Below are 26,810 nucleotides of genomic sequence, written 5' to 3'. Positions count from 1 at the left end.
GCTTTTAGGGAGACTCAGGTGTCTATTAAAGGTTCTTAAACGACCCCCGTATTACGCACTAAGACTTACTATGGCAGCCTCTGCTATTAGTGTGTGAATGTGAAGCATTCAGTGGTCAGAAATCTAGAAAGGTGTCTTTTGAAGTTAATCTACCAATATTTTTCTCTTATAAATATATTGTGTGGAAATATCGAATTACTTTTTTATTAAAAATGTTTTTTATTAAAAAACTAATTTTCATTTAAATTAAAACGGCCATACCAAAGTCTCTGTGTCCTATAAAGTCATCTTATGATACAAAAGACACAAACAAAAAAAATGTAATAAACATGTATATCATGTATATACACATCATTAATACTCACACATGCACACGTTTGCATACCTGGCTGCCATCACTAAAGGTGTTCTTGTCACTATCTCCACCCCTCATGCCTTGGTTGCTGAGTCCTCCCGGTAGATGGGAATGGGCAGTCGGTCGTACCATGACCTGGGGAGGGCGTCCGATGCTGCCTCCCACCTCCCCGTAGGTGCTCGTGAGCCCTGGAGATCCCGGCACACGCACAGCCTTAAACTCTATCCCTTCTGCCCCCATGCCAGTCTTGTGCAGCATGTAGCTGGTTTCTGTGGAAATAGCTGACACGCCCATCACAGTCTGAGTCCCTGGGCCCGGGTCTGAGTCTTTCCTGAATTTTATTTTCTTCCTGAAGGCGATGAAGAGTATGAGGAGGAGAATGATGACAAAGGCAAGGACCCCAATGCCAATTATCTCTCCTGGGCCGACGTAAGACAGGGCCTCCGCCTGGGTAACATAAGGTGAAATATCATGGATGTTATGTAAATAAATAGGATGTATACGTTCAATACAGGGACTATCTTGTTTATAGCATTCACTTCCATTCAGATAAAGAACAAATACATATTTCCAACTTGGTAAATACATTTAACTTATCTCTGAAAAAAAAAGCCTTTTTGTGCAAATAATTTAAAAACTCTCAGGCAGCCATATGGGCACTGTGGTTGTACAGATATAGGAGAGTTAACTTTCCACCCCCAAGAATGTTTGGGATTGAGAAAATGAATGCATAACACACTAAAAAAGACAACCAGTGTTACAAAAGGCTTATAACCAAAAACCTTACAAAAAGATATTGTATTAGATATTTTATTTTACAACTGCAAAGGACACATGCATCACATTTCTGGTCTTGCAGTAAGAGATGATTAAATCTAGAGATTTGTGTTTTAATTGGATATAGCGGGAGTAAGCTTCAGGAGTAAAGGCTTCCTTAAACACAACAAACAAAGCCAACGTATCAATTTGTTGTGAAAGCAGCCTAATAGGTTTTGTCGACTGTAATTACTTCTCTGCTAATTATAGTATTCTAGAGAATAATGAAAGCACTTCCTCACAATCTGAAGCATTGAGTGTGCTCACAGTCTCAATACAAGGTATGAAGTCAAGAGTGTGACAACTTCAAATGGAAACTGTGATTTCACCATTATAAACACTTTCATTCATCTGCTGCAAAGATACCAAGCTGGTAAACAAACCCTCAAGTCACCTTCACAATAAAAATTCTCGACTGCTTCACTGAATATGTCAAGTGAGAAGTAGACCAAATGTGCAAAACCTTTTGGTTTACAGAGTATATTCTGTCAGGTTTTACTCTGCCATAAAGTCATTGTTGCTCATACTATACCTGTGTGTCATCCACCGGATCACTGGGTGCCTGATCATCACAAAACTGACCCTCGTACCCCCCTGAACAGTTACAGTAGAAGGACCCAAATGTGTTGATACACTCTCCTGCATTTCCACACCCTTCCTGGTCGCACTCATTGACATCCTCATCACATCTGCAGAAGAAGAGACACAAATACATTACTATGCATGGGAGTGGTGAAGATGAGCCGTATCAAAGTGAAAGAGAAGAATCAAAGATGAAAGCATGACAGAGTTAAAAAGAGAAAATAAATACTTTGGAGATCGTCTTTTCAGAGGGCCTCTCTTTTGCTAAATCAAGGGATTATCTTCACGGATTCCCTATTATCCTCATTTATATGGTTCTGACTTAAAGAAATGTGTTTGAATGCAATCTCTCCGCACATACACACGCACATTCATACCCTTGGATAAGGACGTAAATTACAACTGAACGTCACACAATACATTTTCCTCTGCACACTTGGTTGTGGATCTTGACATTTCAAACAGTATGTCCTGCTGTGATGGAGATAGAAAAACACGTATTTTCTTTTTTCAATTACTTTTTCCAGATGAGATTTTATAAAGACTTTCCAAGAGTTGGTCTGACATAAGAAGAAAACACATTTCTGAGTGTTTGCTGGGAGCTTTCTTGTAAAACTAACCAAAGTGTTGTTTGGAATGATAGATAGTTAACTTAACAATGTCGGATATGTTGCCCAGTGATATCTGCTCATGAATACTGAATACCCCAATTTACAAACTTCGTAAATTCAGCAAGTTTCCTTGTATTTCTGAGTCCATGATTCAGCTTTTAAAGGGACATTTTCACCTTTTTTAGGGATTTTATTGAATTTACTATATTTTATTGTTATTTAAATGAATGTATTAATCATCAATCTGCAAGAAAAAAATGTTTGTTTTTTTGTCAATTACACACAACAGTTGTTTGCTTTTACAGAATATAGAATGTGCTTTATGGTTTCAATCTTTATTTATCATTAAGTTTGATAACTTAAACAATCTGATGCCTGAAGAAAGCATCTTGATTTTCATCTTCCTGATTATTCAGCTACATTTAATTCAATTCAACATTTTCTACATCTTTGTAAAAATCATAAAAGAGCAGAGCCATTTTCTCCAATGAGGGCAAACTGCTCTCTGGTGGTGGCTTCATCGAACAACCCCACAAGCAGCGAGGTTATTTCAAAGGCAATTACTGAGCTGTAATTAAAAAGCCAGCGAGAGAATGATTACAGGCTTTTCAACCCAAATTATATTGAATTCAATTAGAAACACTAATTTATGTCACGCAATATCAACTAAAACAACACAATCGGTACTTAGATGCTAATGTGGGCTAATGAGTGAGAGTGTGTTTGCTGAGTCACACACACATTCTTTCATGTTTGAGTGTATCTATACCAACACTAACCTGACTGGCATTGAGGACATACAAAACTGTTTTCATAATCTGAAATTGTGTCTCAAAGGTCTTAGAGGGTGGTGTGCAGACTCTTTTATCTTACATAAGTCCCCCGAGTCCTCGAGCACAGCCACAGAGGAATGCACTGCCGACCGGCTTACAGGCCGCACCATTCTGGCATGGGTTTGGCATGCAGGATGTCAACTCAATTTCACATCGCCCCCCAGTGAAGCCAGCACTGCAACTGCACATGACGCCTGTTGGAGACAGATTCAAAATGTGTCAAATAATAATGTGTATAAGGATACATATGAACACACAATGTCCCATTGTCCTAAGGGGGAAAACAAGCAAGCAAAACATATGATGGACTGGTCAATTTTGAGATTTGCGGTTAACATCCAAAATACACATTTAGGTGTGTATTTTAATACACTTTGTCTTTTGCATTTGTAGTTTTCACGTCATTTGCATATTTAAACGATATAATTCAGATATGTGTAAGTAATCAACTGGGGATGTTTCATGGTGATTTAAACACTATATTAAGTGTTGTTACTCTAATTCCTTGTAGTATCTTGCAAAATGTATGGATGTATGGACAACACATATCTTTAAAGGCCAACCTTTTTTTCATTGTACTCCAGAAGCCAGAAATCTCCACTTCAATAGAACTCACACACACCAAAGCAAAAGGTTTTTACAGAGGGGTTTGTTCATGTATCATTCATAGCCTGATTTATATAATATTTATCGCTAAAAACATGAGGAAAATATGGCTGGTGTGATACAAAGAGATATCCAAAAGTCCTTCAGTAAAAAACGTTGACTATAATTTTGAGCCTGGCTTTATCCAAGGTTCAGATTTCTGTTACTAAAGTGTATGCAAATTAGCTCACATTTGATAAGATGATGCCTCATTTGCATATATTAAAGATACATTTTCCAAAAATTGTTAGACCTAAAATAATTGTATTAATGTAATTAACTAGCTATAAGTAATTTTACCCTAACACACCGGGGGTAACTGACTAAATAATACAATACAACAACGATACAAGCCGATCGTCAATACTGGATATACAAGCCATCAAATTAAAATGAGGCAAAAAGAAAAATTCTGAAACTCACACTCAAGCTATAAAAACAGAGTAAATCTCTTTCTTTTTTTTATCATTTATTTATACCACAAGACGACTAACCCACACTCATTCACACTGACATCTACACAGACCTCCAGAGGACAGGCTGCTGCAGATGGCTCCGTTGAGGCAGGGCTGACTGACGCATGGATCTGGATAAAGCACGCAGCCCAACTTGACCTCGCTCAGCCCAGCTATCTCCGCATAACGGCTCCTCTTATTCTGGAGTGGCAGATCATTACCGTTCAGCATCAGTGAGCCCAGGCATCCCTGAAAGCCATCCTGGGCTCTTGGCGGTTCTTGCCCTGCCTGACCTCTCCATGGCCCTGTGCTCGGCCTCTCGTCCTGCCCGTTCGGTGGCCTCACTTGGGCCCCGAAGAAAAAGGATGAATCTGGGGCCAGAGGCCAAAGGCGAACAGGGGCTCTGGCTGCTCGCCGCCGCTCCACATAGCTGTCATCCAATGACAGGAGGGTGTAGTTCCTAGTCAGCTCCAAAACAACAGCATGCCAGAGGCCGTCGTTTATTGGTCTGCCAGAGATACCCATAATGCCAAGGGTGTTGTCACAGTCCAGCTGGAACCAGAGTCGACCACCTTCAATCTATGAAAGGAAAAGGAATGACCACGGAAATACTGCACACCCTTTGCTGAGCACATCTGACATTGGGAAACAACAGAGAAAAGAGTTTCATCCAAATGTTAATGTGTTTACCTTCAGCATGGTGCAGGGGTTAACGCGTGTGAACATAATGACTCCTCTTCTCTGAAGTGTTCTGATCCTCAGGCCGAGCCTCATTTCTCCACTCTGGCCACTCTTTGTCACTCTGTACTTGATGTAACTGTTCCCAGAGAAACTTAGAGAGGTTTGGCCTGCATATGCACGAAACATCAACATAGGTACAGGATGAAGTTAAAGGTGAAAGGCTTCAATTCACATTATCAAATTCTTGAAATGTGGCTACCTTAATCATATACACAGGTCCAAACTTCAAAGATAAAGAAGGATGAAATCATACCTGCACACTCGTCTAGTCCCTCAGTCCGACACTGGCAGACAGATGGCGCTGTAGGACCAGAACGGACACACTGCATGTCTGCTGGACAGGACTGACCTTCACAAAGCTCGACACGAGTGGGGCATGTCCCTCCTGTTTGGAAAAAGGCACACACATTACTATCAGCTGTGATGGATATACAGGACACCGTCAATGTGAGCTGGTCTAAATTTGATTGCAAGTGCATCAATGAGTACAGTGCTCACCGGGGCAGGTGCAGGTCTCTGTGAGGCTGAACCTCGGTGACACCAAGCTGGCTCTCTCTGTGCTGTAATTGACAGGCGAGTCACCCTGCATCACCAGTCTCTGTTCGCACACCCTGTTCCCACACTTCAGCTCCCCAGAACAAGCGCTGCTCACCACCACTGCCCCAGCAAGGACACCTCGAATCTGGCCCCGTGCTGCAGCTTCCTCCAGCTTTGCAGACAACTCTTGCTGGGAGTAGATCCCACCCGTCCTCCCGCTGCCTGACGTCTCTGGCATCTCCATGGCTAGAAGCAAGTCCACGTCAGATGTCCCTATCACTGGCTGTACACTGAGTAAGTGGAAGGGATCCTGTTGACCTGGTGACCAATTCCAGCCGGCTAGTCCCCGCAAAATTAGTTTAATCTGGTTCAGATAGCGACCGAGCAGGTCTTCCGGGGACAGGGAGTTGAAGCGTAGGGTCAGGGCGCCGCGCAGCAGCTCATCTGTCACTTGTTCGACCTGGACGGACACGTCCGCTATCACAGCAAAACGTCCGTCACTCACTGTGGCATTCATTTGGTATCTGAGAGAGCAAAAGAAATGTGTTGTGTTTTGACAAACATTTTGTTTTACATACCAACCAGTTTGTAGCCTCGAGGGTGTGTGTGTGTGTGTGTGTGTGTGTGTGTGTGTGTGTGTGTGTGTGTGTGTGTGTGTGTGTGTGTACCTGCCAGGTTCCAGGCCCGGCAGAGCCATAATGCTGCCATCCTGCCTGTTTATCTTAAACATGGGCTGAGGCTTCTGGGTAAACGACAGCACGTCGTTGGGGTCGCGGTCCGTTGCATAGATCTGACCAATCAGGCCACCCTGAAAGGTATCCGTTACCATGACGATAAAGATTTCCAGGGGGGTGACGGTGGGTTTGTACTGACTGTTCCCGATGACTCTCATAAATATCCAGGAGGAGGAGGTAAGACTTGGCTTACCAGAGTCTCTTGCCTAAGAGAAAAAATAAAAGGACCCAAAAACAATTACTGCTGGGTGCATTTGGGTAGAATTACTTACTGAGGAATAGGTGAAAACATGGTTATAGCATAAAGATAGGCATAAGAAGGTAATTTTACAAGGTTTACCCTCGCTCCACTGGCAGATATAACCAAACCATAACAATAAAGAAAACCTGGGTAGTCATATAGCTGCAATTCTCAATATGAAAGCACAGAACCTTCTTCAATGTCACAATATGAGGGGTGTAAATAGTGTCTCCATTGTGTAAATTATTTGATATAATGTCACTTTAAAACCCAAAACTGTGATAGCCCGAGAGTAATGGCTGGCTCCTTGTGCCTAATGTGTGTAACCATGATATCACAGTGTATTTATCCGTCAAGGTTTCCTTGATTTAACCAAAACACCCGTTTCTCACCTGGATTTCAAGAGTGAACTCTCTGGGGGCTTCAGGGCCGAACACACGGTTGGATCTCAGAGTTCCAGTCTGGTCCAGGGAGAAGAAATTTCCCTCATTTCCTGACACGATGCGAAACTCAAAGGGAGGGCCATTTCTAGGGGAGTCTTTATCGCTGAGTGACAGCTTCAGCAGGGTGGTGCCAGCAGCTTGGTTTAGCTGGAAGTATGGGGAGAGAGGCAGTTGAGATGACCCATGCACGAAAACACACGAATACATGCAAACACACATAGACGGTCTACCTGTATGACGGCGGTAGAGTTTGGAGGAGTGAATACAGGAGGGTTGTCGTTAACGTCGGATATGTCGATGTTGAGGGTGACAGTGGAGGACATGGCGGGAGAGCCACTGTCAAAAGCCTGCACCGACAGAGTGTACCTGGATACCTGGAGCCGGAGGGGGGGAGAGCCACATCTGCATGTATCAGGCAATGTGACATCCACTGCTATGCTTGCATAATATGAGACCTCATGGAGTGTTGACCTTGAGCGGGCGTCATACTTTCTGTGCTCATGAACCAGAAAATTACTATTGATTGTTTATGAGATATTGTACTTATGGATGCATCCTTACGAGTTCTCTGTCGAGCCGCTTGTTGACTTTGAGTAGTCCTGTGACCGGGTCAATCCAGAAGTGGTTGCTCCGGTCGCCTTTCAAGATGGAGTAGGTGATTCGCCCGTTCACCTGGCTGTCCAGGTCTTCTGCCAAAACCTAAAAAGCAAACACAAAGTGAAGGAAAAGTTAAAGGAAAAACTAAAAGTTTAGAAAGACAAATATTACATTACATTCCATTTAGTTCACACTTTAATCCAAAGCAACTTACAATAAGTGCATTCAACCATGAGCTCAAACTCAGAACAACAAGAATCAAAAAGTACAACTTTTTCAAGAAAAGCAAAACTACAAAGTGCTATCAGTAAGTGCCATGTAAGTGCTACTAAAGTGCTACTAAAGTGCTACTTTCTTTATTCAAAGTATAGTCGAAAAAGATCTGTTTTTAGTTTGCGGTGGAAGACATAGAGACTTTCTGCCGTCCTGATGTCAATAGAGAGCTCATTCTACCATCTCGGAGCCAGGACAGCAAACAGTCTTTTCTTAAGATGGGGAACAAATGGAATGTTACCCTTGTAATTGTCTGCCCAACAGACGCATCCTCGCTGACCAACACGTTGTAGATGCCCTGACTGAAGGCTGGAGCGTTGTCGTTGACATCCATGAGTTCAATGGTCACCATGGTCGCTGTGCTTAGAGGAGGGTTCCCGCTGTCCCAGGCCTCAATGGTGAGATAGTAGTCCTTACACACCTCGAAGTCCAAATCATCAGCCACAGAAATAGAGCCTTAAACATACACATAGCACGGCATGTATATAGGATTCAACTGAAGACGTTTTGCATTCAGGCCTGAAAGTAACAACACTTATGGGCCTCTGCTCACCCAGGTTTCCGTCTATGGTGAACTTTCTTAACTCGTTACCCGACCGGATTCTGTAGGTGATCTCAGCATTCGGTCCGATGTCAACGCTTGTCGCCAACACTCGCAGCACCTCGGTCCCCACGGCTACATCCTCGGGGACAGTAACAGCATAGTCCCTCCTCTGGAAGACTGGGGCGTTGTCATTCACATCCAGCACCAAAATGGTCAAATCAACCTGAGTGAGACACCAACTCATTTGTCTGTATTGCTCCCTCAGAGTTGTGTGCATGTGTTGTGGTAGTTTTCCCCAAAGCATTAGGTTAGAAATAACTACCAGTGGGTGTGGGGTAAAAAAATGGTTACATCTTAGTATTTGTTCAGATGGTTAACTCTATTCAAAGTTAGAAATATGCTTTGGCTGATCTCAGGAATGGTTCAATAGAAAGGTGCTGAGATGGATAACAGGACTAGCTGCTTTCTATCTGCATTAGTCTTGACATCAGACCTTTATCATATTTGCCTCAATCGTCTTTCCTGGCATCTACAAGCAGCATATGGTACTGAGTCATAGATGAGAAGACTTGATCCCAGTTCCACTTACTGCAAGTGGGCTGCCAAAATATTACTGCTATTACATTATTAAGCCTGGCGCAGATACTCCTGAAATCAATACTATCACTAGAGTTGTCATTACAGCTAAAACTATTGCATTTTACCTGAGCGGTTGTGATACCAACTGCTACAAAATGCTTCCAAAACAATCACATGTGACCCCACTTTTGATTGGTGTTTGTTTTCAGCTATTGACTTGTTCTGGCAGTCTCAAAAGGACCCGAGAAAAGAGAAACCGAGTGAGTGTTTTGCTAACTCTGTGTTTGTAACTATCACCTTCCCTGTCTTTCCCGTCCCACAATCTGATAACAATTTATCTTGATTAAATCTAATAGGTTCTTTATCTGATCTTTTCAGTAAACACCATGTTTTTATTCATTGAATTTTCTCAGTCATGTGTATGAAAAGAAATACAGATTGCACAGCCCAAGGTAGATGACTCCATAGCTGACTAATGCACCTTTTAATGTGTACATTTTAATTGTGTATATATATATATATATATATATATATATATATATATATATATGTGTGTGTGTGTGTGTGTGTGTGTGTGTGTGTGTGTGTGTGTATATATATACATATATATATATATATATATATATATATATATATATATATATATATATATATATATATACATATATATATATATATATATATATATATATTCTTTTTTTAAATAATGAGCATGTAATTAAATTGTAATTAGTATGTAATTGGTGCATAACTCTGTTTTCATTGCTCTGTATCTAATTGAATGAATTTATCACCTGAATATATATATATATATATATATATATATATATATATATATATATATATATATATATATATATATATATATATATATATATATATAAATGTTGGAGAGACTGTTTTTCAATAAAGTACTGTTTTTCCCAGCTAGCGATTTCAGGCGGAGTGTCATTTTTTGGGGGGGGGATTGTGAATCATTTTTGTACTTAATCATAATATTTAGGTTTAGTGAATACAATAATGCATGGCAAACAAATACAACTGCAGTTGAATGTGTCACTAGAACCACTAACCTGTGAGGACAGCGCCCCCTGCTGCCCAACCTGATCGGTGGCCTGGATACGCACACGATAGGAGTCTCGGTTCTCTCTGTCTAACGATTTCTCCAGAATTACCATCCCAGAAACCGACTCAATGGAAAATAATCCCTCGAAAGAATCCACCAGCGAATAAACTACTGTACGATTAAGACCTGGAGAAAATAGAAAACACATCTTTCCCAATCTGGTAGTCTTTCTTTTGTATTACATCATCACATACATTTTGTACATGTATCTAAATGATCTGGTGTCTCTTTTCCTTATTAAACAGCTGTCGGGAATCTCTTTGGTAGGAATAATTAGTTTCTAAAATGTTTCTCAAGGACAAGTCAAGTTTAAATGCTTAGAGACATCGTGGTTACAAATCCAGTTGATAACACCATATTGACTCACCTTCATCAGGGTCACTGGCTTGCAACCGGGTAAGCAAAGCCTTGGGGGCGGCATTCTCATATACACTGGCCAGGTAATGAGTAGAGGAGAAAGACGGGGCATTGTCGTTTACATCCAACACTTTGAGAGAAATATCAGAGCGGCAGAACAGCCCTCCTCCATCAGTTGCCTGGGCAATGAGCTTGTAGGTGGGTGTCATTTCACGGTCCATGACTGTGGACGTACGCATTTCACCTTACAACACAAATGGAGAGGGGTATAAAGCTGTAGAAAGGATGTTTGATCTGAGACATATTTTTTGTTTTGAAAAGGAAAAAGATAATTGAACATACCAGTGTTTGCATCCATGTAGAAATCTTCTACCCCGATGCCAAACAGTGAATATTGGATCTCAGCGCTCGAGCCTGAGTCAGCATCTGTTGCACCCACTGTCAGAATGCCCTTGTTAGTGGGAATGTCCTCCGGAAAAGAGGCACTATACACCGCCTGGCACAGCACACACAGATATACAAGAACAAAATAAAACCACAGGGTCTGAAAACAAAACAAAAAAAGTTCTGCTGAAGACATCAAAAATCACATTCAACTGTTTGGTGCTGCATCACCAGCCTATCCCTGGTGATGGAAAGAAGAGTTTAATGCCCTTTTCTGACCCTGTCTTCACTTGGAGTCTAGAAAATAACTTTGTGACCTCACTACCACCCTAATCACATCAGCACGATGGGAAAACTACTGCAGTGAGTCTACCCTGCTGCTTTTGTGCTGCATACATATAGCTGAAATGATATGACAATCAGAAAAACTATCATAACTAATTGAGGATGAAAATAACTAATATGCATATTTAAAACTAATAAAAGAATGTCCATCAAACAATTATTGCTGCAATTGATGAATACACTACTTGAAACTAACTAAAGCATTTCTTTATAAAAAAAAAACAACAACCACTATAACAATGTTATAGTTGTAGTGTGAGTCTTTGTCTTGAGATACATTTAATGATACTCCACAGGCCTAACTGTCGATGACAAAGAGAATGTAAGAAGAGAACAGGGAGACAGGGGATTTTAAACAGTAAGAGTTTGGAGGGGGAAGGAAAGTCATAAACTAATTGGGTGAAATATAAGGAATGATAGTATTTCTAAATGAAGAGGGATTTTCTCAGAAGATTGCGCAGCCCAATTATCTTCCCTTTATAGATCAGCTTTTGCCACAGCATTCACACTCATTTTAGTTAAGAAGTTAAAAGGTAGGAATTGGCCCACTGAGAAAATGTTTTTATCACTGATTCATTAATTTGTTTCATTTATTTAATTTTGAGATCATTATCGTTTGTATATTTGGGTAAAATGTAATCATATTCTACATAAAAGCTGTGTAAAACCCAAAGTTACAGAACAGTCCCTAAAATAAAGTAGAAGGATGCTAAGTTTGAATCAATCCATGTTGAGTTCACACTTTGGTATACTTTGGTATCAATATTTCTACTGAACAAATCTTGTTCTGCTAGAACTCCAGATTTTGTCTGTTTTTACAAAATCATAAATACAAATATGTATTATGCAAGTGTAAACATTAAAACAGTATTTTAAAATGTGCAGTTACTGTTTGCTGTCCTCAGTTTTTTGCATGATATAATGAATCATAATAATTATATAATTGACTTGCCCTTTCACTAACATTTACTATATATTGACTATTTTATCATGTCAATTAATTAAAAGGGATGGTTTTTTTGCTATTTTTAGACAAAACTTTGATTGGAACGTGCTTAGCCTGAACACACACAGCGGATAAAGGCAATTCATATCATAAATCATAAACAGGAGAAATAATAGTTCATCGTCCTATGTTCCAGTCTGCTCCATATTTGTTTGCACTTTTTTTTTTACCCATCTCAATTTGCCTGTATCCCTGACCTGGTTGCAGATGGGACTATTGTCGTTGGCATCGATGACGGTAACTTCCACTGCAGTGCGAGCGACATATAGGCCATCGCTGGCTGTGATGTTGAGCATATACCAGTCCTGCTGCTCACGGTCCAGCAGACCACTCACATAAACTTTCCACTCTCCTTGCACAAGTGCCAGGCCAAACACGCCCCGCGGGTTTCCCCCTGGAAATTAAACAGATGAAGGATTATAACGCTGGCACATCACGGCAAAGACAGAGTTGAAGATGTATTGTAAACAACTGAAGAAACTAGAAGTCTTATTCATTCACGGGAAGAATAAGCATCAGCTCCCCACCCTTCACTCACACACACACACACACACACACACACACACACACACACATGCGCACACACACGATGATGCGGGTACCCTTTGGCGGAATTAACAAACATCTGTCATCACAGCGTAAACCAAGCTGGTGGTGTAGTAGCAATGGCCTTTGAAAGTAAAAAAAAAAGATTGACCTTTCATTTGAACACAGTTCCATTAGGCCAATCAGTATTTTGAAATGCCAAAACACAAGGCCAAAATATATCATCCTTAGTTATAAGACAGTGTTATGTGAATGATAAACATTACGCTCAGTTTCAAGGTGACAGTTTTGCGGAAGAGTCCTCGCGAGTTTTTTTTTATTACTTCCATAAAAAGGATGACCTCGTAAAGTCATGAGTGAGTTTGTGAAGGAGCACTTCTTATTTTGGAAATCCATCTAATTTATTAACTTCATATACTTTGCAAGAATGATTGAAAGCATAAGTTTAGAGGGCTCGTTGGCTCCATTGCACAATATATATATTAAATCAAAAATACTTTGTCATGTGAATATACAGGCTTTCTCTGCCTTCCTTAACGTTGTTCTTATATCATGCATACCTTTTAAATATTCAAATCAAAAGGAAACATTAAAACTAAATGTTTAGTTGTGCTCGACATTTGAGTTGAAATTCATAAAAAATGTTGACCTTTAATAATAGCCACCCCATTAGGCCAGAGTATAATTTATATGCGACACCCCCTTATCTCACTGCATGAGGTCCAATTACTGCAGCAGAATGGGTTGAATTATAATATGTCAGCATTCTTCTTAATTTCCTCACCAGTTATGTAAAAGTTGACGAGGCGGTTTTGATCTGTGCCATCTCGATCAGTGGTTTTTAGAAGAGCTACCACCTCACCGAGAGGATCGCTCTCCTTTACTGCTCCCCGGTACAGCTCCCTCTCAAACTGCGGCGGGTTGTCATTAACATCAGACACAGTGATGGTTACCACAGTGGTGGAGGACAGCGACTGTAACTCCCCCAGATCAGAGGCTACTGCTTCAAAGCTGTAACTGGAGCAGGCCTCATGGTCCATCTGACTCACTGTGGTAATCCAGCCTGTTTTACTGTCAATAGCAAAGACAGAACCCGTAGTGATGAGGCCGCTGACGGAGCGAGCGTCTTTTGTCAAGTCCAAGTTGTAGGTGAGCAGAGATCCAAGGCTGTATGTTACCTGTAATGTAAAGAAAAGATATGGTAGTTGCTTTTTAAAAGTGCCTACAACCAACTGCAGAGCAAAAACCCAAAAGACAAACTTAGCTAAACCTTGCTGTCACACACCTGACCATTAGAGCCCCAGTCTGGATCAAGCGCACGCACTTGGACCACTCTTGTTCCTACCGGCATCCCCTCCATCACTGTGGCCACGTAGGTGTTAGTCTCAAACACTGGCTTGTTGTCATTCACATCTAGGACCTGCAACATGACAAATCTTAACTGAATCAGTCTAACAAAGTCTAAAATGAAAATCCACTCATTCTCAGATTTCTTTAAAAATGAATATGGCATTTCAATTGCATTAAATTCCATTTACATTTTTAAATTGTATTACACGTTACACAACTGCAACAAAAGCTTTGACACAATGCAGCTCTTTGTTTCAAGTATTTACACATGCACGTTTCTTTGAGATTGTCCTTGTTTTGGAAACGTGCGTCGCTCTCATCAGTGTTAAAACATCCGTGATCATATTTATGCATGGGCTATGTGTGGTCCCTAACACAATCACTTGTGTTAAATTAAAGTGAAATGAAAATAACTGACTCTAATTAACTGTATCACCAACCTTAACCTCCAGGTCTACAGTGGAGACAGACTCGATCAGGTCTCGTCTTGTTGTTGCCGCAACCTTGAAGCAGAAGATGCTGATGAGTTCATAGTCCAGTGGCTTGATCAGACGGATCAGACCTGTTTCCCTCTCCACCAAGAAGGTCCCTCCCTTGTTGCTGTCGAGCGTCTCTCCTCCGACTACAGTGAAAAACCCTGTTTGTCCAGGGGCCATGTACACAGACCCAAGAGCTGTTCCTACTGCTGTGTCCTCGGGGATGGTGAAGGAATACTGAGGCTGACTGAAGGAGGGAACAAAAGCATCCGGTGGGACGACGTGGATGAAGGCAGACACCAGGGAGTGCTTAGCGGGAGAACCACAGTCTGTGGCTTTGACAAAGAAGGACAGCACAGTCCCCTGGAGGTGGTCCACGGTGCTCTTAGTCATCATCCAACCACTATCTGGCTCCACCTGTTCACCAGAAAAACACAATGTGATTTAAATCAACTTGAGACAATAATCCTCAATTTTTCTTTGTACCTCAGCCTGAAGTCAACTGTGTTTAAACCAACAGGTTCCTACTATTTTCTTTTAATGGCTTGCACTGGTTAGAATTAGGTCTTGTCTTTTGTCTCTCTTTTATTTGTCCGTATGTGATGAGCTTGCACTTGGTATCTATTAATATTGATATGCTACTTCTACCTTCTTTATATTCATTCATATTATATTAGCCATTTAGACCACAGTTTTGTGTTTAATTTACAGTAATTGTTGTTTATTTACTCATGGCTTGTAATTGTGTTTCCCTTTGGAACAGCCAACACTGACCGAGGCATCAATCTTAATGGAACTGATTTTGATTTAATGAGTAAAAATGTATAATTACAGTAACAGATGGCTGCTAATCCAATGAAACAGGGAGTGTGTGTCAGAGAACATCTCTTTATGGAAAATCAGGGTTATAGCATACATTATGAGTTTACTCTAATTAATTAAATACATTTATTTAGGATTGGATCTGGTTAGACTTTTGTTTTTTCCTAGACTGAACTGAGAGTATGTGTGCAGCTCTATTAAAAGTAAGCAAACAGCTATCTAGCACAAGTATTTTTTTTAAATAAAATACAGAAACATAAACGTGCTTACCTCCAGCACATCAACCAGTGAAAGGCGTGCCTCACTGTAAAGGGAGTAGGTGATCCTCCCATTCGACCCAGCATCAGTGTCAGAGGCTTGGATCTGTGTGACCAGGGATCCTTTGGCAACATTTGCTTTGATGCTCATACGGTATTCAACAGCTCTGAACCGAGGGGCATTATCATTCTCATCAGCCAGAACCACTCGAACTGTGCAAAACGAAGCACGGCCTGAAAAAATAGTAATAAACATAAATGTCTGCGTAAGCTTTTGTCAAATGTATGTCGTTTTAATACAGACATCATTTGCCCGATAAGGTACACTCTTTCATTAACTGTAGTTCTGGATGTTAAAATGTAATGCATCTGTCTGCTTAAATATTCATGAATGCTCAGTTTGTTGGCTTTGATCTGTCACATTAAGAGGTAGGACTTGTGTGTATGTAGATATTGTATTATATTGGCGGATGTGACGATTGCTTTTATCAGGGAATCAGGAATACCTCCACCATCCAGGGCCATAACGGTCAACACCATGTCCTTGTAAAGAGGATTTTCTCTATCTAATTTCTGAGCGGTGGATATGACTCCATCTGCATCAATGGTGAACTGAGTTTTTCCCAGGTCATTGATGAAGGAGTAGGTGATCTGGCCAAACAGCCCGGAGTCCTCATCTGTTGCACGAACCTAGAAGTCCATACAGAGATTCAGAAAATAATGTCAGAATGGTCATTAACAGTTTCTATAACATCATCCATGGAGGGAGTTTTCTATTAAATGTCCTGGTTGAAACAATACTGAGTCAGTAGTAAGATGGATAACTTACCTGAATGACCTTTGACCCTGGAGGGGCATTTTCCTGGATTTCAGCCAGGTAGAACCTCTGGCTGAACACCGGGCTGTACAGGTTGGCTCCCAGGACACGTACAGTCACCTGGGGATCACCATCATCATTATAATCCACATCGCGTCAACATCCTCATGTCTGCTGACATTTAGTTGAAGCCATCACAAAAATCATCAACGACTGATTTGTCAAACATGATTACATGAAAGTGGCACAGCAAAAGTAAGAGCCTCAGACACGCTTGAGACCAAACGGCGATTGATACAGCTGTACACACTCGCTGTGGAGCTACGCCGTGTTCACATCATGTCAGCGAAAGAATGGGGTGTTATGTTATTGCTACGACATATGATAGACTATACCCAAGCTATGGGGTACCAGAGCCCACTTGTAATTACTATTACGAGACAGATGTGAACATTTTTTCCAGTTGGCAGCTTATTCTCACAATAAATCTAATATGACATGAACACACATTAACCTCCAACTGCAGAGCTGCTCAGTGGTAAACAGCCATACTGGACAGCTGGGAGTGTTTGTGATAAATCTGAAGTGATTGCTTGCTATAAAAGGTTATTTGGCTTGCTACGTATAAACACTGCAAAGGTTTAAAAATAAAAAAAAAAAGAGAGAGCAAATCTGTTGATGGAACTAAATTGCAAGTTGTCTCACCTGAGCAGTGTTGGTGAAGACTCCATCTGACACAGACACATTGAGTTGATACGAGAGTTTCATGCCTTGTCTCCTCTTGTTAGACAGACTGAGCACCCCTGTATCTGGCTCCATCATAAAAGTCATTTTCTCATTCCCAGAGAGAATACTGTATCTAAAAGTAAATCAAAAAAGAGTGCAATGGTGTTCATGTTGTATTATAATATTTCAATTAGAGGCTGCTAAAAATAACCACTTGTGTTGCTTGGGCTTGAGAAAAAGACAAATAGAACATGGAAAACACAACAATTAGATTGCCTATAAGGAAATAAGCTTTTGTAAAACATAGTGGACTGAAAGGTTTAGTCATCAATTTACAGAGAAAACACCCACAACTTTATAAAGCTTCTTTTACCTCAGCCTTTGAGCATCACAGATGTCAGCATCCGACGCCTGAACACAAGTCACAAAGTGTCCTCGGGGGGCCAGCTCGCTAACAAAAGCCTCGTACAGCGCTTGGCTGAAATTAGGTGGGTTGTCGTTTGTGTCAAAGACAGTCACAGTGACACTAACATCACTACTGAGGGCAGGGTCTCCACTGTCTGTTGCTCTGACAATGAAGTTGTAGCGTTGGATGAGCTCATAGTCCAGTAGGCGTGCCGTGAATACCAATCCGCTGTTACTGTCAATGTGGAAGTAGTTGGTGCTGTTGTAGATGTCAGAAAGGATCTGGTAAATGACCAGGGCATTCTTCTCTGAATCTTGGTCCTGGGCAAACACCTACAGGGAGAGTAAAAGCAAACTTTGAACACCCTCATGCACTATTCAGAATATGGTCAGATTTGCTCACCCTGACATGCACTATAGCTACACGCAGTAACACCAAATAGAAAAGAGGAAATAAAGTTCTGTTTTTTTGTTGAGATACTGCATCTAAAACTATATCAAAATATTGTCTGGTATCAGCAATATAATTTTGTTCAAGTACAATACTTGAAAATAATATAAATAGTGTGATATTCATGTTGCGGTAGAGGGAGTAAGTTGGTTTGATCAATTGCTTTGAATTGCAGTAACAAAATATAATTATAACTAGGTTTTCCTCACAACAAAAAGTTAATTTTGTTCAATCAGCCCACCAGCGCTACTGAGTGATGAAAAAACATGTATTTACAATGCATTATCTATGTGGTGACCAATATTGCAATACTACATGTGCAATTTAAGGAATGATAAACATTCATTTCATCTAATATTCTTAAATTGTCTTCGTGATTGTTGCTAAACTTCAGCAATATGGTCAAATATGGCCATTATTATATTTTGATGACGCTACCTTAAGTTGAACTTGTACAAAATTGCTTCCGAAACCAATGAATTCAATAATTTAGCGTCTGAGAATGATCTTGTGCAAATATGTTCCTCAGTGCAACAACAGCACTGGTCGATTATTCGCTAAAGGTTAAGAGCTTCCATTGGGAAATTTCTAGAGAAATATCCCACTTTCTTTTCATAAGTAAATGATTTGGCATATAATATTTATGTGCTGCTGCAAGACTGCTGAAGTGAGTTCTAAGTGTAAACAATTATTGAGTAAGAGTACACAATGGACTCACTCAATGAACACAAGACACACAAGCACACACACACACACACGCACACACGCACGCGCGCGCACACACACACTCACACACACACACACACACACACACACACACACACACACACACACACACACACACACACACAAACACACCTGTAACACGGCCGTTCCGATCATGGAGTTCTCAGTGAGCACAGCGGAGTAGGAGGTGTTCTGAAACAGTGGTGGGTTATCATTCACATCCAGCACGACAATGTCCACATCAACCTCAGACCTGGCTCCAGACAGAGTATCTGTGGCCTTTACCGTTAACCTGTAGTACTGCGTGGTCTCATAGTCCAACAGGTAAATCACACTGATAATTCCTGTGTCAAAGCCGATGTCAAATTGGAGGGAAGGGTCTCCATCTGTGATGGTGAAAATGACGCTCTGGCCTTCAGGACTGGTGGCATTGATACACAGGACAGAGGTGGAGACGGCCACATCCTCTCGGACAGTGACGCCATAGAAGGGCTTGTCAAACACGGGCATGGCTTTATTTACTACGGTAACGGGCAGCTCCACCTCACTGGACAGAGGGGGGAAGCCACGATCAGTGGCCACAAGGACCACCTTGTACTCTGCGTTGGATAAGTCTGCCTCAAAGGCCCTCTTTAAGGTCAGCTCTCCTGTCAAAGGGTTCACCTGCATGAAATATATACATACATGTTTGTAACATGAAGAACATAACAATGTACAAATCCATGGATTATCAAATTGATAGCCCACCATTTAATACTTAGGGAACATTTAATAGGAGGAAAGTGTCAAATTACCAGAAAGTTTCTATGCTGGTCCTTGAGAGTATATGTCACTTCTCCATTCAGACCGTAGTCCTGATCAATGGCTGATACCCTGAAAATAGCTGACCCTGGCTCTGCTTCCACCTGCACTGCAGCGTAGTAGGGGAGGTTCACAAACTCTGGAGCGTTGTCATTCACATCCTCCACCTAGACAAAGAACGATTATTTTCCAAAAATCCAAAATGGGTCAGTGTGAAGAAAGAATAAAAAGAGACGCCCACCTGAACTTGCACAGTCACTCTCGCCACCCTCAGTATCTCATCTTCTCTGCTGACCTCCACCACCAACTCGTAACTCTCCTTAACCTCCCGGTCAAAAGGCACACCAGTGGTGAGCACCACTCCACAGGTCGGCCGGATGCTGAAGCGTCCACTGGGGTTCAGCAGAGTGTACTTCAATGGTTCGTTCAGACGGTGGCCGACTGTGTTGACAACAGTCACTAAAGTGACATTGGGTATGTTTTCTCGGATGGAGGCGGAATAGACCGGGAAGGTGAAGAGAAGGCCGCTGTCTATAGCTTCTCGGACAAGCACTGTGACTGTCGCCATGCTGGAGAAACGCCCGTCCCATACCTTTTAAAGCAAACAAATACCGAAGGGTAAGAGTGCCTTGTTAGACCCTTAGCACTGAGTGGGAAAGCAAGTACTTCTCTGCCTATGCTGAAAACTCTGCGTCAACAAGCTGTAGTACTCAAGACACTGAAAACTTCTGAGATTTGTGTGCACAATTCTGCATCTATCCCTGTGCTGAAAACGTTAACGTAAGCCAATCGAAGCCAACTGCATGGTTTTAATCAAAGCTTGATAAGACACATTAACATTATATGTATGTTTTATGTCCACTTACCACATGTAGTCAATCTCTTACCTTCACGGTAAAGCGGTAACGGTCTTTGCTGAGGTTTTGATTGATGACAGTCACAACTCCAGTGTATCGCTCCACAGAGAAGTGCTCCACATTGCTGTCCACCAGAGAGTAAGCTAGCATAGAGGTTATGGACTTGTCAGGGTTTAGGGTGAGGTTAGATGTCATATCGGGGTCAAAAGCCTCAACTGTAAGGACCTCGACACCCACGTAGGTTGGAAGGAGGAGTACTGTCTCGTAAGTATCCTGTAACATCTTTGGAGGTGAGTCATTGATGTTGATCACCTATGACGTTGTATCCAGAGTGAAAATAATGTCCACAAATAAAATGCAAGAATCAAAGTGAGTCAATAATGGTTCATGAAGCAGTAAAAGCTGATTCATATGGCAGATACTTACCTTTATAACAACCTCTGCTGGGCTGTCGGCACTCTGCGGAGGCTGACCACTGTCTCTAACATGAACTTGGAAGAGAAACTCTGAGAAGGTCTCATAGTCCAGACTGGCAATAGTGCTAAAATGTAAGAAATATTAAAATAAGAAGAAGATCAGAAAGTATTGGATATATAAATGAAGGTGAATTTGAACATCTTGAAGAGTGTTGCATTTGGTCTGGTTTCACCTACCGAATTGATCCAGTCCCAGAGTCCACGCTAAAAAACATACGAGCGGTCTCGTCTACGATCTGGAACACTAACAAGGCGTTGTGATTGCGGTCTCTGTCCGTCGCCTGGATGACCAGAGCGTTACCATCCTCTCCCAAGACCACGCTGTTGACTGGAGCAGCCTCACTGATTGCGCCCACATACCTGCTCGGATAAAAAAAAGGATACTGCTGTGAAAGCTATACTTAAATCACTCCAGAAAATGACATGGCGGGCCTCAACACGTCTCAGCCAACAGCATAGCAGAATGTCAGTGCAATAGCTCTTTGACTACCACTGATACCTGATTTGTTGGAAGACTGGTGGGCTATCATTGACATCCCCCACCTGGACGATGACAGTGGTGCTGGCCTCCACTCCAGCCATGCTCAGGGCATGCACCACCAGAAAGTAGGATGTTGTTTGCTGCCGAAATACAATTATGCAGAGAGTAAAAGTGCTACCTTAAAATTCCACTCTTGTGTCTCGCCTTCTGTCAACAATGAACTTTGGCAAACAGTATTTATACACTTTCTAGCTGAAACAGAAGCATTAGCAAACCTCAAAGTCAAGAAGTCTACGTGTGGTGATTACACCAGTATGATGGTTGATGAAGAAGCAGTGCTCCTCGTTGCCCCTGCTGATATCGTATATGAGAGCTGAACGGCTGAGGGCACTAACAGTGGTCACATGTGTTCCAATAGTGCTGTTCTCCATTATCTGTAAATGCAAAGACATCGATTATAACATTTTACGCAAGTTGGCGAGTTATGTGCACGATGTCAGCGATGATAATCATTTATTGTGTATCTAGAGATTTACCATCCACCCATCCCAGCATTTCTTTATTCCATATAACTCTACCTTCCCACACCTCTCCCCCATGCACCTATTCTTTAAGTTTTCTATCTCACTCTTTACCTCAGCCTGATACTCATTCTGAGAGAATTTGGGTTGGGAAAAGTCAGAGAGTATCAAGGAGATGCGGGCTGAAGCGGTGGCCATTAATGGAGGAAATCCACTGTCTGTGACACGCACAGTGAGAGTGTAAAAGCCCACAGAAGTGATATCCAGATCCCTGGCAATGAAGATAAGGCCGGTGGCATTATCAATTCCAAACACACCACCGGTGTTCCCTAAAAGTAGTGGAAAAGTTACAGAAAACATTACTCGTAAATACGAAAAAACAAATTTGAATCCCAAATGGTTTTCCTCTGACAAAGCCTTAGAAATTGAATCCACACCTGCTTCCATAGTGTAAGTGAGTTGCCCATTAATCCCATTGTCTTTGTCCAAGGCTGTCACTTGTAGTACAGAAGTGCCTATGGGAGATGACTCATAGGCTAGAGTATCATATACGGTGCTGGTGAAGTAGGGGATGTTATCATTGGAGTCCTCCACCGCCACCAGGATACGAGCCAGGTCACGGTTAAATGGAAACTCCTGATCCTTGACCTGGAGTGAAATGAGAGATGCATATGGATAGCATTGTAAGTGAGCATAAATTAAAGAAATCTGCCAAAATGAATTAAGGCAGGCACAGTTGCCAAGAGGAAATGCACACATGCAGAAGCAATAGCCAACCGGGCACTCAGAAGCATATATGTTTTCCTCACCATAATAGTGAGGATGTGCTGGGTTCTGGCCTCATAGTCCAAACTGTCTGCAGTGTAGACAACCCCTGTACCAGGATTGACTCTGAACAGTCTCATACTGACTGGGTCTACACTGCCATAGATGGAGAAGCTCAAACGGGCACGCTCGTCCATGTCTGACGCTCTAACCCGCAAAAGCTCCATGTCAACCGATACATCCTCTGAGACACTGACATCATAGGCTGGCTGTGAGAAGACCGGAGGGTTGTCGTTGTTGTCCAGTATACGGATAAACACCTGAGTGACAAAGTGACAGAGGGAGAGTCATTGAGGTAGGTACAGAGTCAAAGTGAGGTCAGTACATTAGATGCAAACCCTGCTAGTGTTACCCCTTGAATTTTGTATTTGCAAGATGGAGATACCAGCATTGTTTACGCTAAATCTCTTAACTCCAAAAAAATAGTAAAAAAATCTGAGCTGGCTGAAGTTCTTTTCTCAGAGGGATGTAATTGTGCTGCATTTTTTACGCATACAATCACTTGACCTTTAATTGCACAGGCTAATCCCATTAATCCACTGATATCAAGGATTTCCCTTACAAGGCAGACCTGGTAGGTCAGCCAAGATAGCAGGAGCACAGGAAATGTCAAACAGAGAGCAAAAAAAAAGCTAATTTCATCGTCAGCCAGAGATAATTTGAGAAAAAAAGGGAGTGCAAGCGTAGGAAGGACGAAAGCTGAAAGAAAAAGCTCCCCCAGGAAGGGGTAACAATAATTTAATTTGCTGTGGTTCTGGAGTGTGTAAGAGGCAGTGCCAATGCATTACAAATCACAATTGTGCGTACCTGTGCTGTTGCAAAGTTGGTCCCATCGGTCACCTGGACAGTCATGTTGTACACAGATTGCAGTTCTGCATCCAGGGGCTTGGCCACAACTAGAGTTCCCACCCCCACTTGAAGGTCAAACTGCATGTCAAAGCTCCCTGGAATTGCACACACAGAGTTTCAGTCAATCAGTATTCACGCTGCGTGTTAAACTCAGGTGCTCTAAGTTATTACTGTGTAATTGTTTTGGCCAGGTGCCTGCGTCTGGAGCTGGAGGGTCCGTGACATAAAATGAACTGAAATGCAATGCAATGTAGCACTGAACCCACTTGGCAGTCAGAGAGCTGTTAACAGCCACACAAACATCTGTCTTATCACTCCAAAACACAACCCATCTCGGGGATCAAAAACCTGCAGCCGGGTCTTTTCCACCGGCAGTGAGTGTACAGTTTAGGGGCTTAATGTTTGATTATAGAGAGGGAGAGGATTGATATGTGTTAGGTATTCAGTACCATCCTTCGTCTCATTCCAGCTTCTCTCCCGAGATATCTGGGAGCTTGAGCTCTCCTCAGCATATGAATACTGATTGGACATTTTTCACAGAAGCACTGATGCGTGTTGAGTCGCAGCAAACCAAAAGAATTGGCTTTTTTTTCCGGGTGTGAGGTTGGTCAATATTACACTATGAATTACTCATAGCATTAGGAAAAACAGAAATCCCAGTCTGTAGTCTCTAAATAAAGAGAAGTATACAGTTTCTTTTCTGTATGTCAGAAGGGACTTGAAGGGGTCTTTTATACATATTTTACAAACAGCAAAACCACATTTTAACATGTGGTTATATACAGTATACTCTATGTATGCAGAACAAAATATGTAGTAGAAGTAAAAAAAAATTGCAACTTGGTTTTGAAACGTTCGGATATAAATGTTTTATACATTATACTGATGACTCACCTTGTTTTCATCTGATTTTAAGATAACAGCCTTAATTGCTGTCAGCAGACAAGTGAGCAATTTTGGGTTAATTGTTTGTGTCATATTCCACCTGCACAAAACCCCATGTACTATAACTTCTATGGCACACAAGAACGACAACCCATACATTCACTTTCCAATGTAGAGGCATTACAGCTTAATTAATGGTATGCACCTGTACTGACTCGGCAAAGACAACACACTTTGTGTTGCGTGTTTTTCAAACTCAGATCAATCTGTCTTTTGGCTAAACAAGGTCCTGGTACATTTCCTGAATGTCCTAAATTCAAAGGCAAATCAAAGGCATATGAGGAAGGCGTGCAGAAAAATTATCTTTGACCAGACCTGTGTCAAGTGAGCAGTTTCTTCCACATGCATTCTGAGGAATGTAGAACGTTTCTCTGGAAAGCCGTCCGCCTTCACGATAAAAGAGAGACGGAAAAGGACAGAAAAAAAGAGATTATGAATATTTAGGGAGTCAAGGATATTCTGGTGATCAAAGGTCTGTATCATCTATAGTATATACATCACCCTGCAAAGTCAACCTGGGATAATGTGATTAAATCAGGGATGATATTCAAGTCCGGTTGTGGAAGTTTAAGAGAAAAAAGGATCATCATACTTTCAATGCTTTTAGTGCACAATCACTCCACTGATATAGACAGTAAGAGTGGAACCAAATGCCACATTTTCATAGCATTTTCCTGAACCGATGTGAGGTCCCGGGAAAAGAGGATGTCGTATGTGTACAGATTTTAAAGCCCTCTGAGGCAAATTCGTAAATTGTAATTTTGATCTATACAAAATAAATTGAGCCATCTTTTCATTGTAATATGTCCTGGTTACAGTAAATCTGTTCTGGAGGTCTGTGACGAATCCTGCTGTTTTAATCAAGAATTGTAACTTTTGCAAATGTTTACACTGCATGCTGTGAAATGCATTGCCTCAAGTGTGTTGGTTCTGGCTCATCTATGTCAGGTTTGACCCAAAAAGCATCTCTCATTATTATGATACTCCACCATGCAGATGACACGTATATGAATTTAGTTCAAACTACTTTATTCATCCCTTGATGCCTCAATTTGAGGTTAACTGACTATCTTTTGCACTCATTACAAGTGGTCAAAAATCTGATACAAAAAACAAATGGGCTTTTTTATATCTATACATTTAAATACATTTTAATATCATACATGGAAAAAATCATTTCGTTCATTGTTGATACTGTGTTTAGAAATCCTGAAAAATGCATTGGAATTAACATGAAAGAACAAGACAATTATGGATTATGCTCTAGTCTGTTAGATTAGTATTACACATTAATTTCCTCACCGACGATATTGAACCAGACAGGCGCACTTGACTGGCTCACAGCGACTACTCCCACCGGCTGAGCTACAGCAGCTGTCTCCGAAATAGAGAAATTGTAGAACCTCTGGGTGAATAGTAGAGGTACAGCCGAGGGGACCGGTTTGCGAATCCACTCTACATGGAGTTTGACAGTAGACCATAATGGAGGATCACCGCTGTCCTCCGCTTTTATCTGAGAGAGGGGAACAATACTGAGTTATCACACGTTCAGCTGACACATGCACGGCCAATAATTCATGACTTTGAAGCAAAACTCTGAAACAATAATGAACCAGATTGGAAAAAAAAGAAAGATTTCACGAATTAAAAGAGTTGATTTACAGTGATAAAGATGTCCCATCACATTGGATTTGGTCTTGTGTTAGTCTGTATGTATTCAGGGCAAGCAAAAATCAAGATTGTATTAGAATTGTGGCAACAGATTGTCAAAACTATACTATGCTGTACGATGTACTTATACCTACACCTCAGTGAAAACCTCCCATCCATAAATAATATTTTTTCCGAACCTCAAAATTGATTCCAGCAATTACAGTTTAATGGGATGGATGTCCTTGCCTGACTTCCAATAAGCTTGCTCTGCCTTTCTCACATTAGATGGGGAAAGCATTAACCACTATATATCAACTACCTCTTTGTAAAAACCTATAGGAGAGGTAATTGTACAATATGCTGTTATAAGTGATGCTCATTTAGGACCAGAGCCTGTGAGCCAAATACATAAATACACTAGTTCAACCAATATTTGTTTCGAGAACAGAGTTATCCCAAATCTAAAAAAAAACACAGTTGAAAGAGAAATGATTGGCTGGTTTGTTGTCTATGCCCCTCTCGTGACACACATGAAACTCCACTGAAACTGACCTCAAGCTCAAAGGTCACATGGGCATGAACGACTGATCAGTGAGCCAGATGCAAAAGAAAAAGCTGTTGT

The 26,810-nt window shown here is 41.4% G+C and overlaps 1 protein-coding gene across 1 annotated transcript in view; it reads right to left on the bottom strand.

Annotated features, from left to right (window-relative positions):
- Positions 1-26,810, bottom strand: part of LOC137802360 (protocadherin Fat 3) — a 61,533-nt gene that overhangs the window by 12,990 nt on the left and 21,733 nt on the right. Inside the window, exons 8-46 of the mRNA XM_068600163.1 lie at positions 25,838-26,048; positions 24,851-24,922; positions 23,549-23,685; positions 22,726-23,001; positions 22,354-22,564; positions 22,031-22,245; positions 21,671-21,829; positions 21,414-21,535; positions 21,092-21,274; positions 20,865-20,979; positions 20,469-20,750; positions 19,823-20,173; positions 19,575-19,748; positions 18,913-19,443; positions 17,572-17,936; positions 17,178-17,331; positions 16,485-16,592; positions 16,162-16,345; positions 15,669-15,889; positions 14,541-14,993; positions 14,036-14,170; positions 13,535-13,928; positions 12,402-12,598; positions 10,812-10,965; positions 10,480-10,713; positions 10,060-10,238; positions 8,417-8,630; positions 8,105-8,319; positions 7,555-7,692; positions 7,224-7,367; positions 6,943-7,140; positions 6,244-6,515; positions 5,537-6,099; positions 5,292-5,423; positions 4,988-5,145; positions 4,369-4,876; positions 3,238-3,391; positions 1,704-1,860; positions 386-802 (exon numbers count right to left, since the gene is read on the bottom strand). Of these exons, the coding sequence (XP_068456264.1) occupies positions 386-802; positions 1,704-1,860; positions 3,238-3,391; positions 4,369-4,876; positions 4,988-5,145; positions 5,292-5,423; positions 5,537-6,099; positions 6,244-6,515; positions 6,943-7,140; positions 7,224-7,367; positions 7,555-7,692; positions 8,105-8,319; positions 8,417-8,630; positions 10,060-10,238; positions 10,480-10,713; positions 10,812-10,965; positions 12,402-12,598; positions 13,535-13,928; positions 14,036-14,170; positions 14,541-14,993; positions 15,669-15,889; positions 16,162-16,345; positions 16,485-16,592; positions 17,178-17,331; positions 17,572-17,936; positions 18,913-19,443; positions 19,575-19,748; positions 19,823-20,173; positions 20,469-20,750; positions 20,865-20,979; positions 21,092-21,274; positions 21,414-21,535; positions 21,671-21,829; positions 22,031-22,245; positions 22,354-22,564; positions 22,726-23,001; positions 23,549-23,685; positions 24,851-24,922; positions 25,838-26,048 (9,087 nt within the window). The remainder of the gene's footprint in view (positions 1-385; positions 803-1,703; positions 1,861-3,237; positions 3,392-4,368; positions 4,877-4,987; positions 5,146-5,291; positions 5,424-5,536; positions 6,100-6,243; positions 6,516-6,942; positions 7,141-7,223; positions 7,368-7,554; positions 7,693-8,104; positions 8,320-8,416; positions 8,631-10,059; positions 10,239-10,479; positions 10,714-10,811; positions 10,966-12,401; positions 12,599-13,534; positions 13,929-14,035; positions 14,171-14,540; positions 14,994-15,668; positions 15,890-16,161; positions 16,346-16,484; positions 16,593-17,177; positions 17,332-17,571; positions 17,937-18,912; positions 19,444-19,574; positions 19,749-19,822; positions 20,174-20,468; positions 20,751-20,864; positions 20,980-21,091; positions 21,275-21,413; positions 21,536-21,670; positions 21,830-22,030; positions 22,246-22,353; positions 22,565-22,725; positions 23,002-23,548; positions 23,686-24,850; positions 24,923-25,837; positions 26,049-26,810) is intronic.

This window comes from Clinocottus analis, unplaced genomic scaffold (assembly GCF_023055335.1).
Source record: "Clinocottus analis isolate CAN_PGR_092001 unplaced genomic scaffold, fCliAna1.0.p SCAF_5, whole genome shotgun sequence".
In the NCBI taxonomy this organism is placed as follows: Eukaryota; Metazoa; Chordata; class Actinopteri; order Perciformes; family Cottidae; genus Clinocottus; species Clinocottus analis.
The sequence above is the reverse complement of the archived record's forward strand: the minus strand, read 5'-3'. Positions and strand labels throughout refer to the sequence as shown.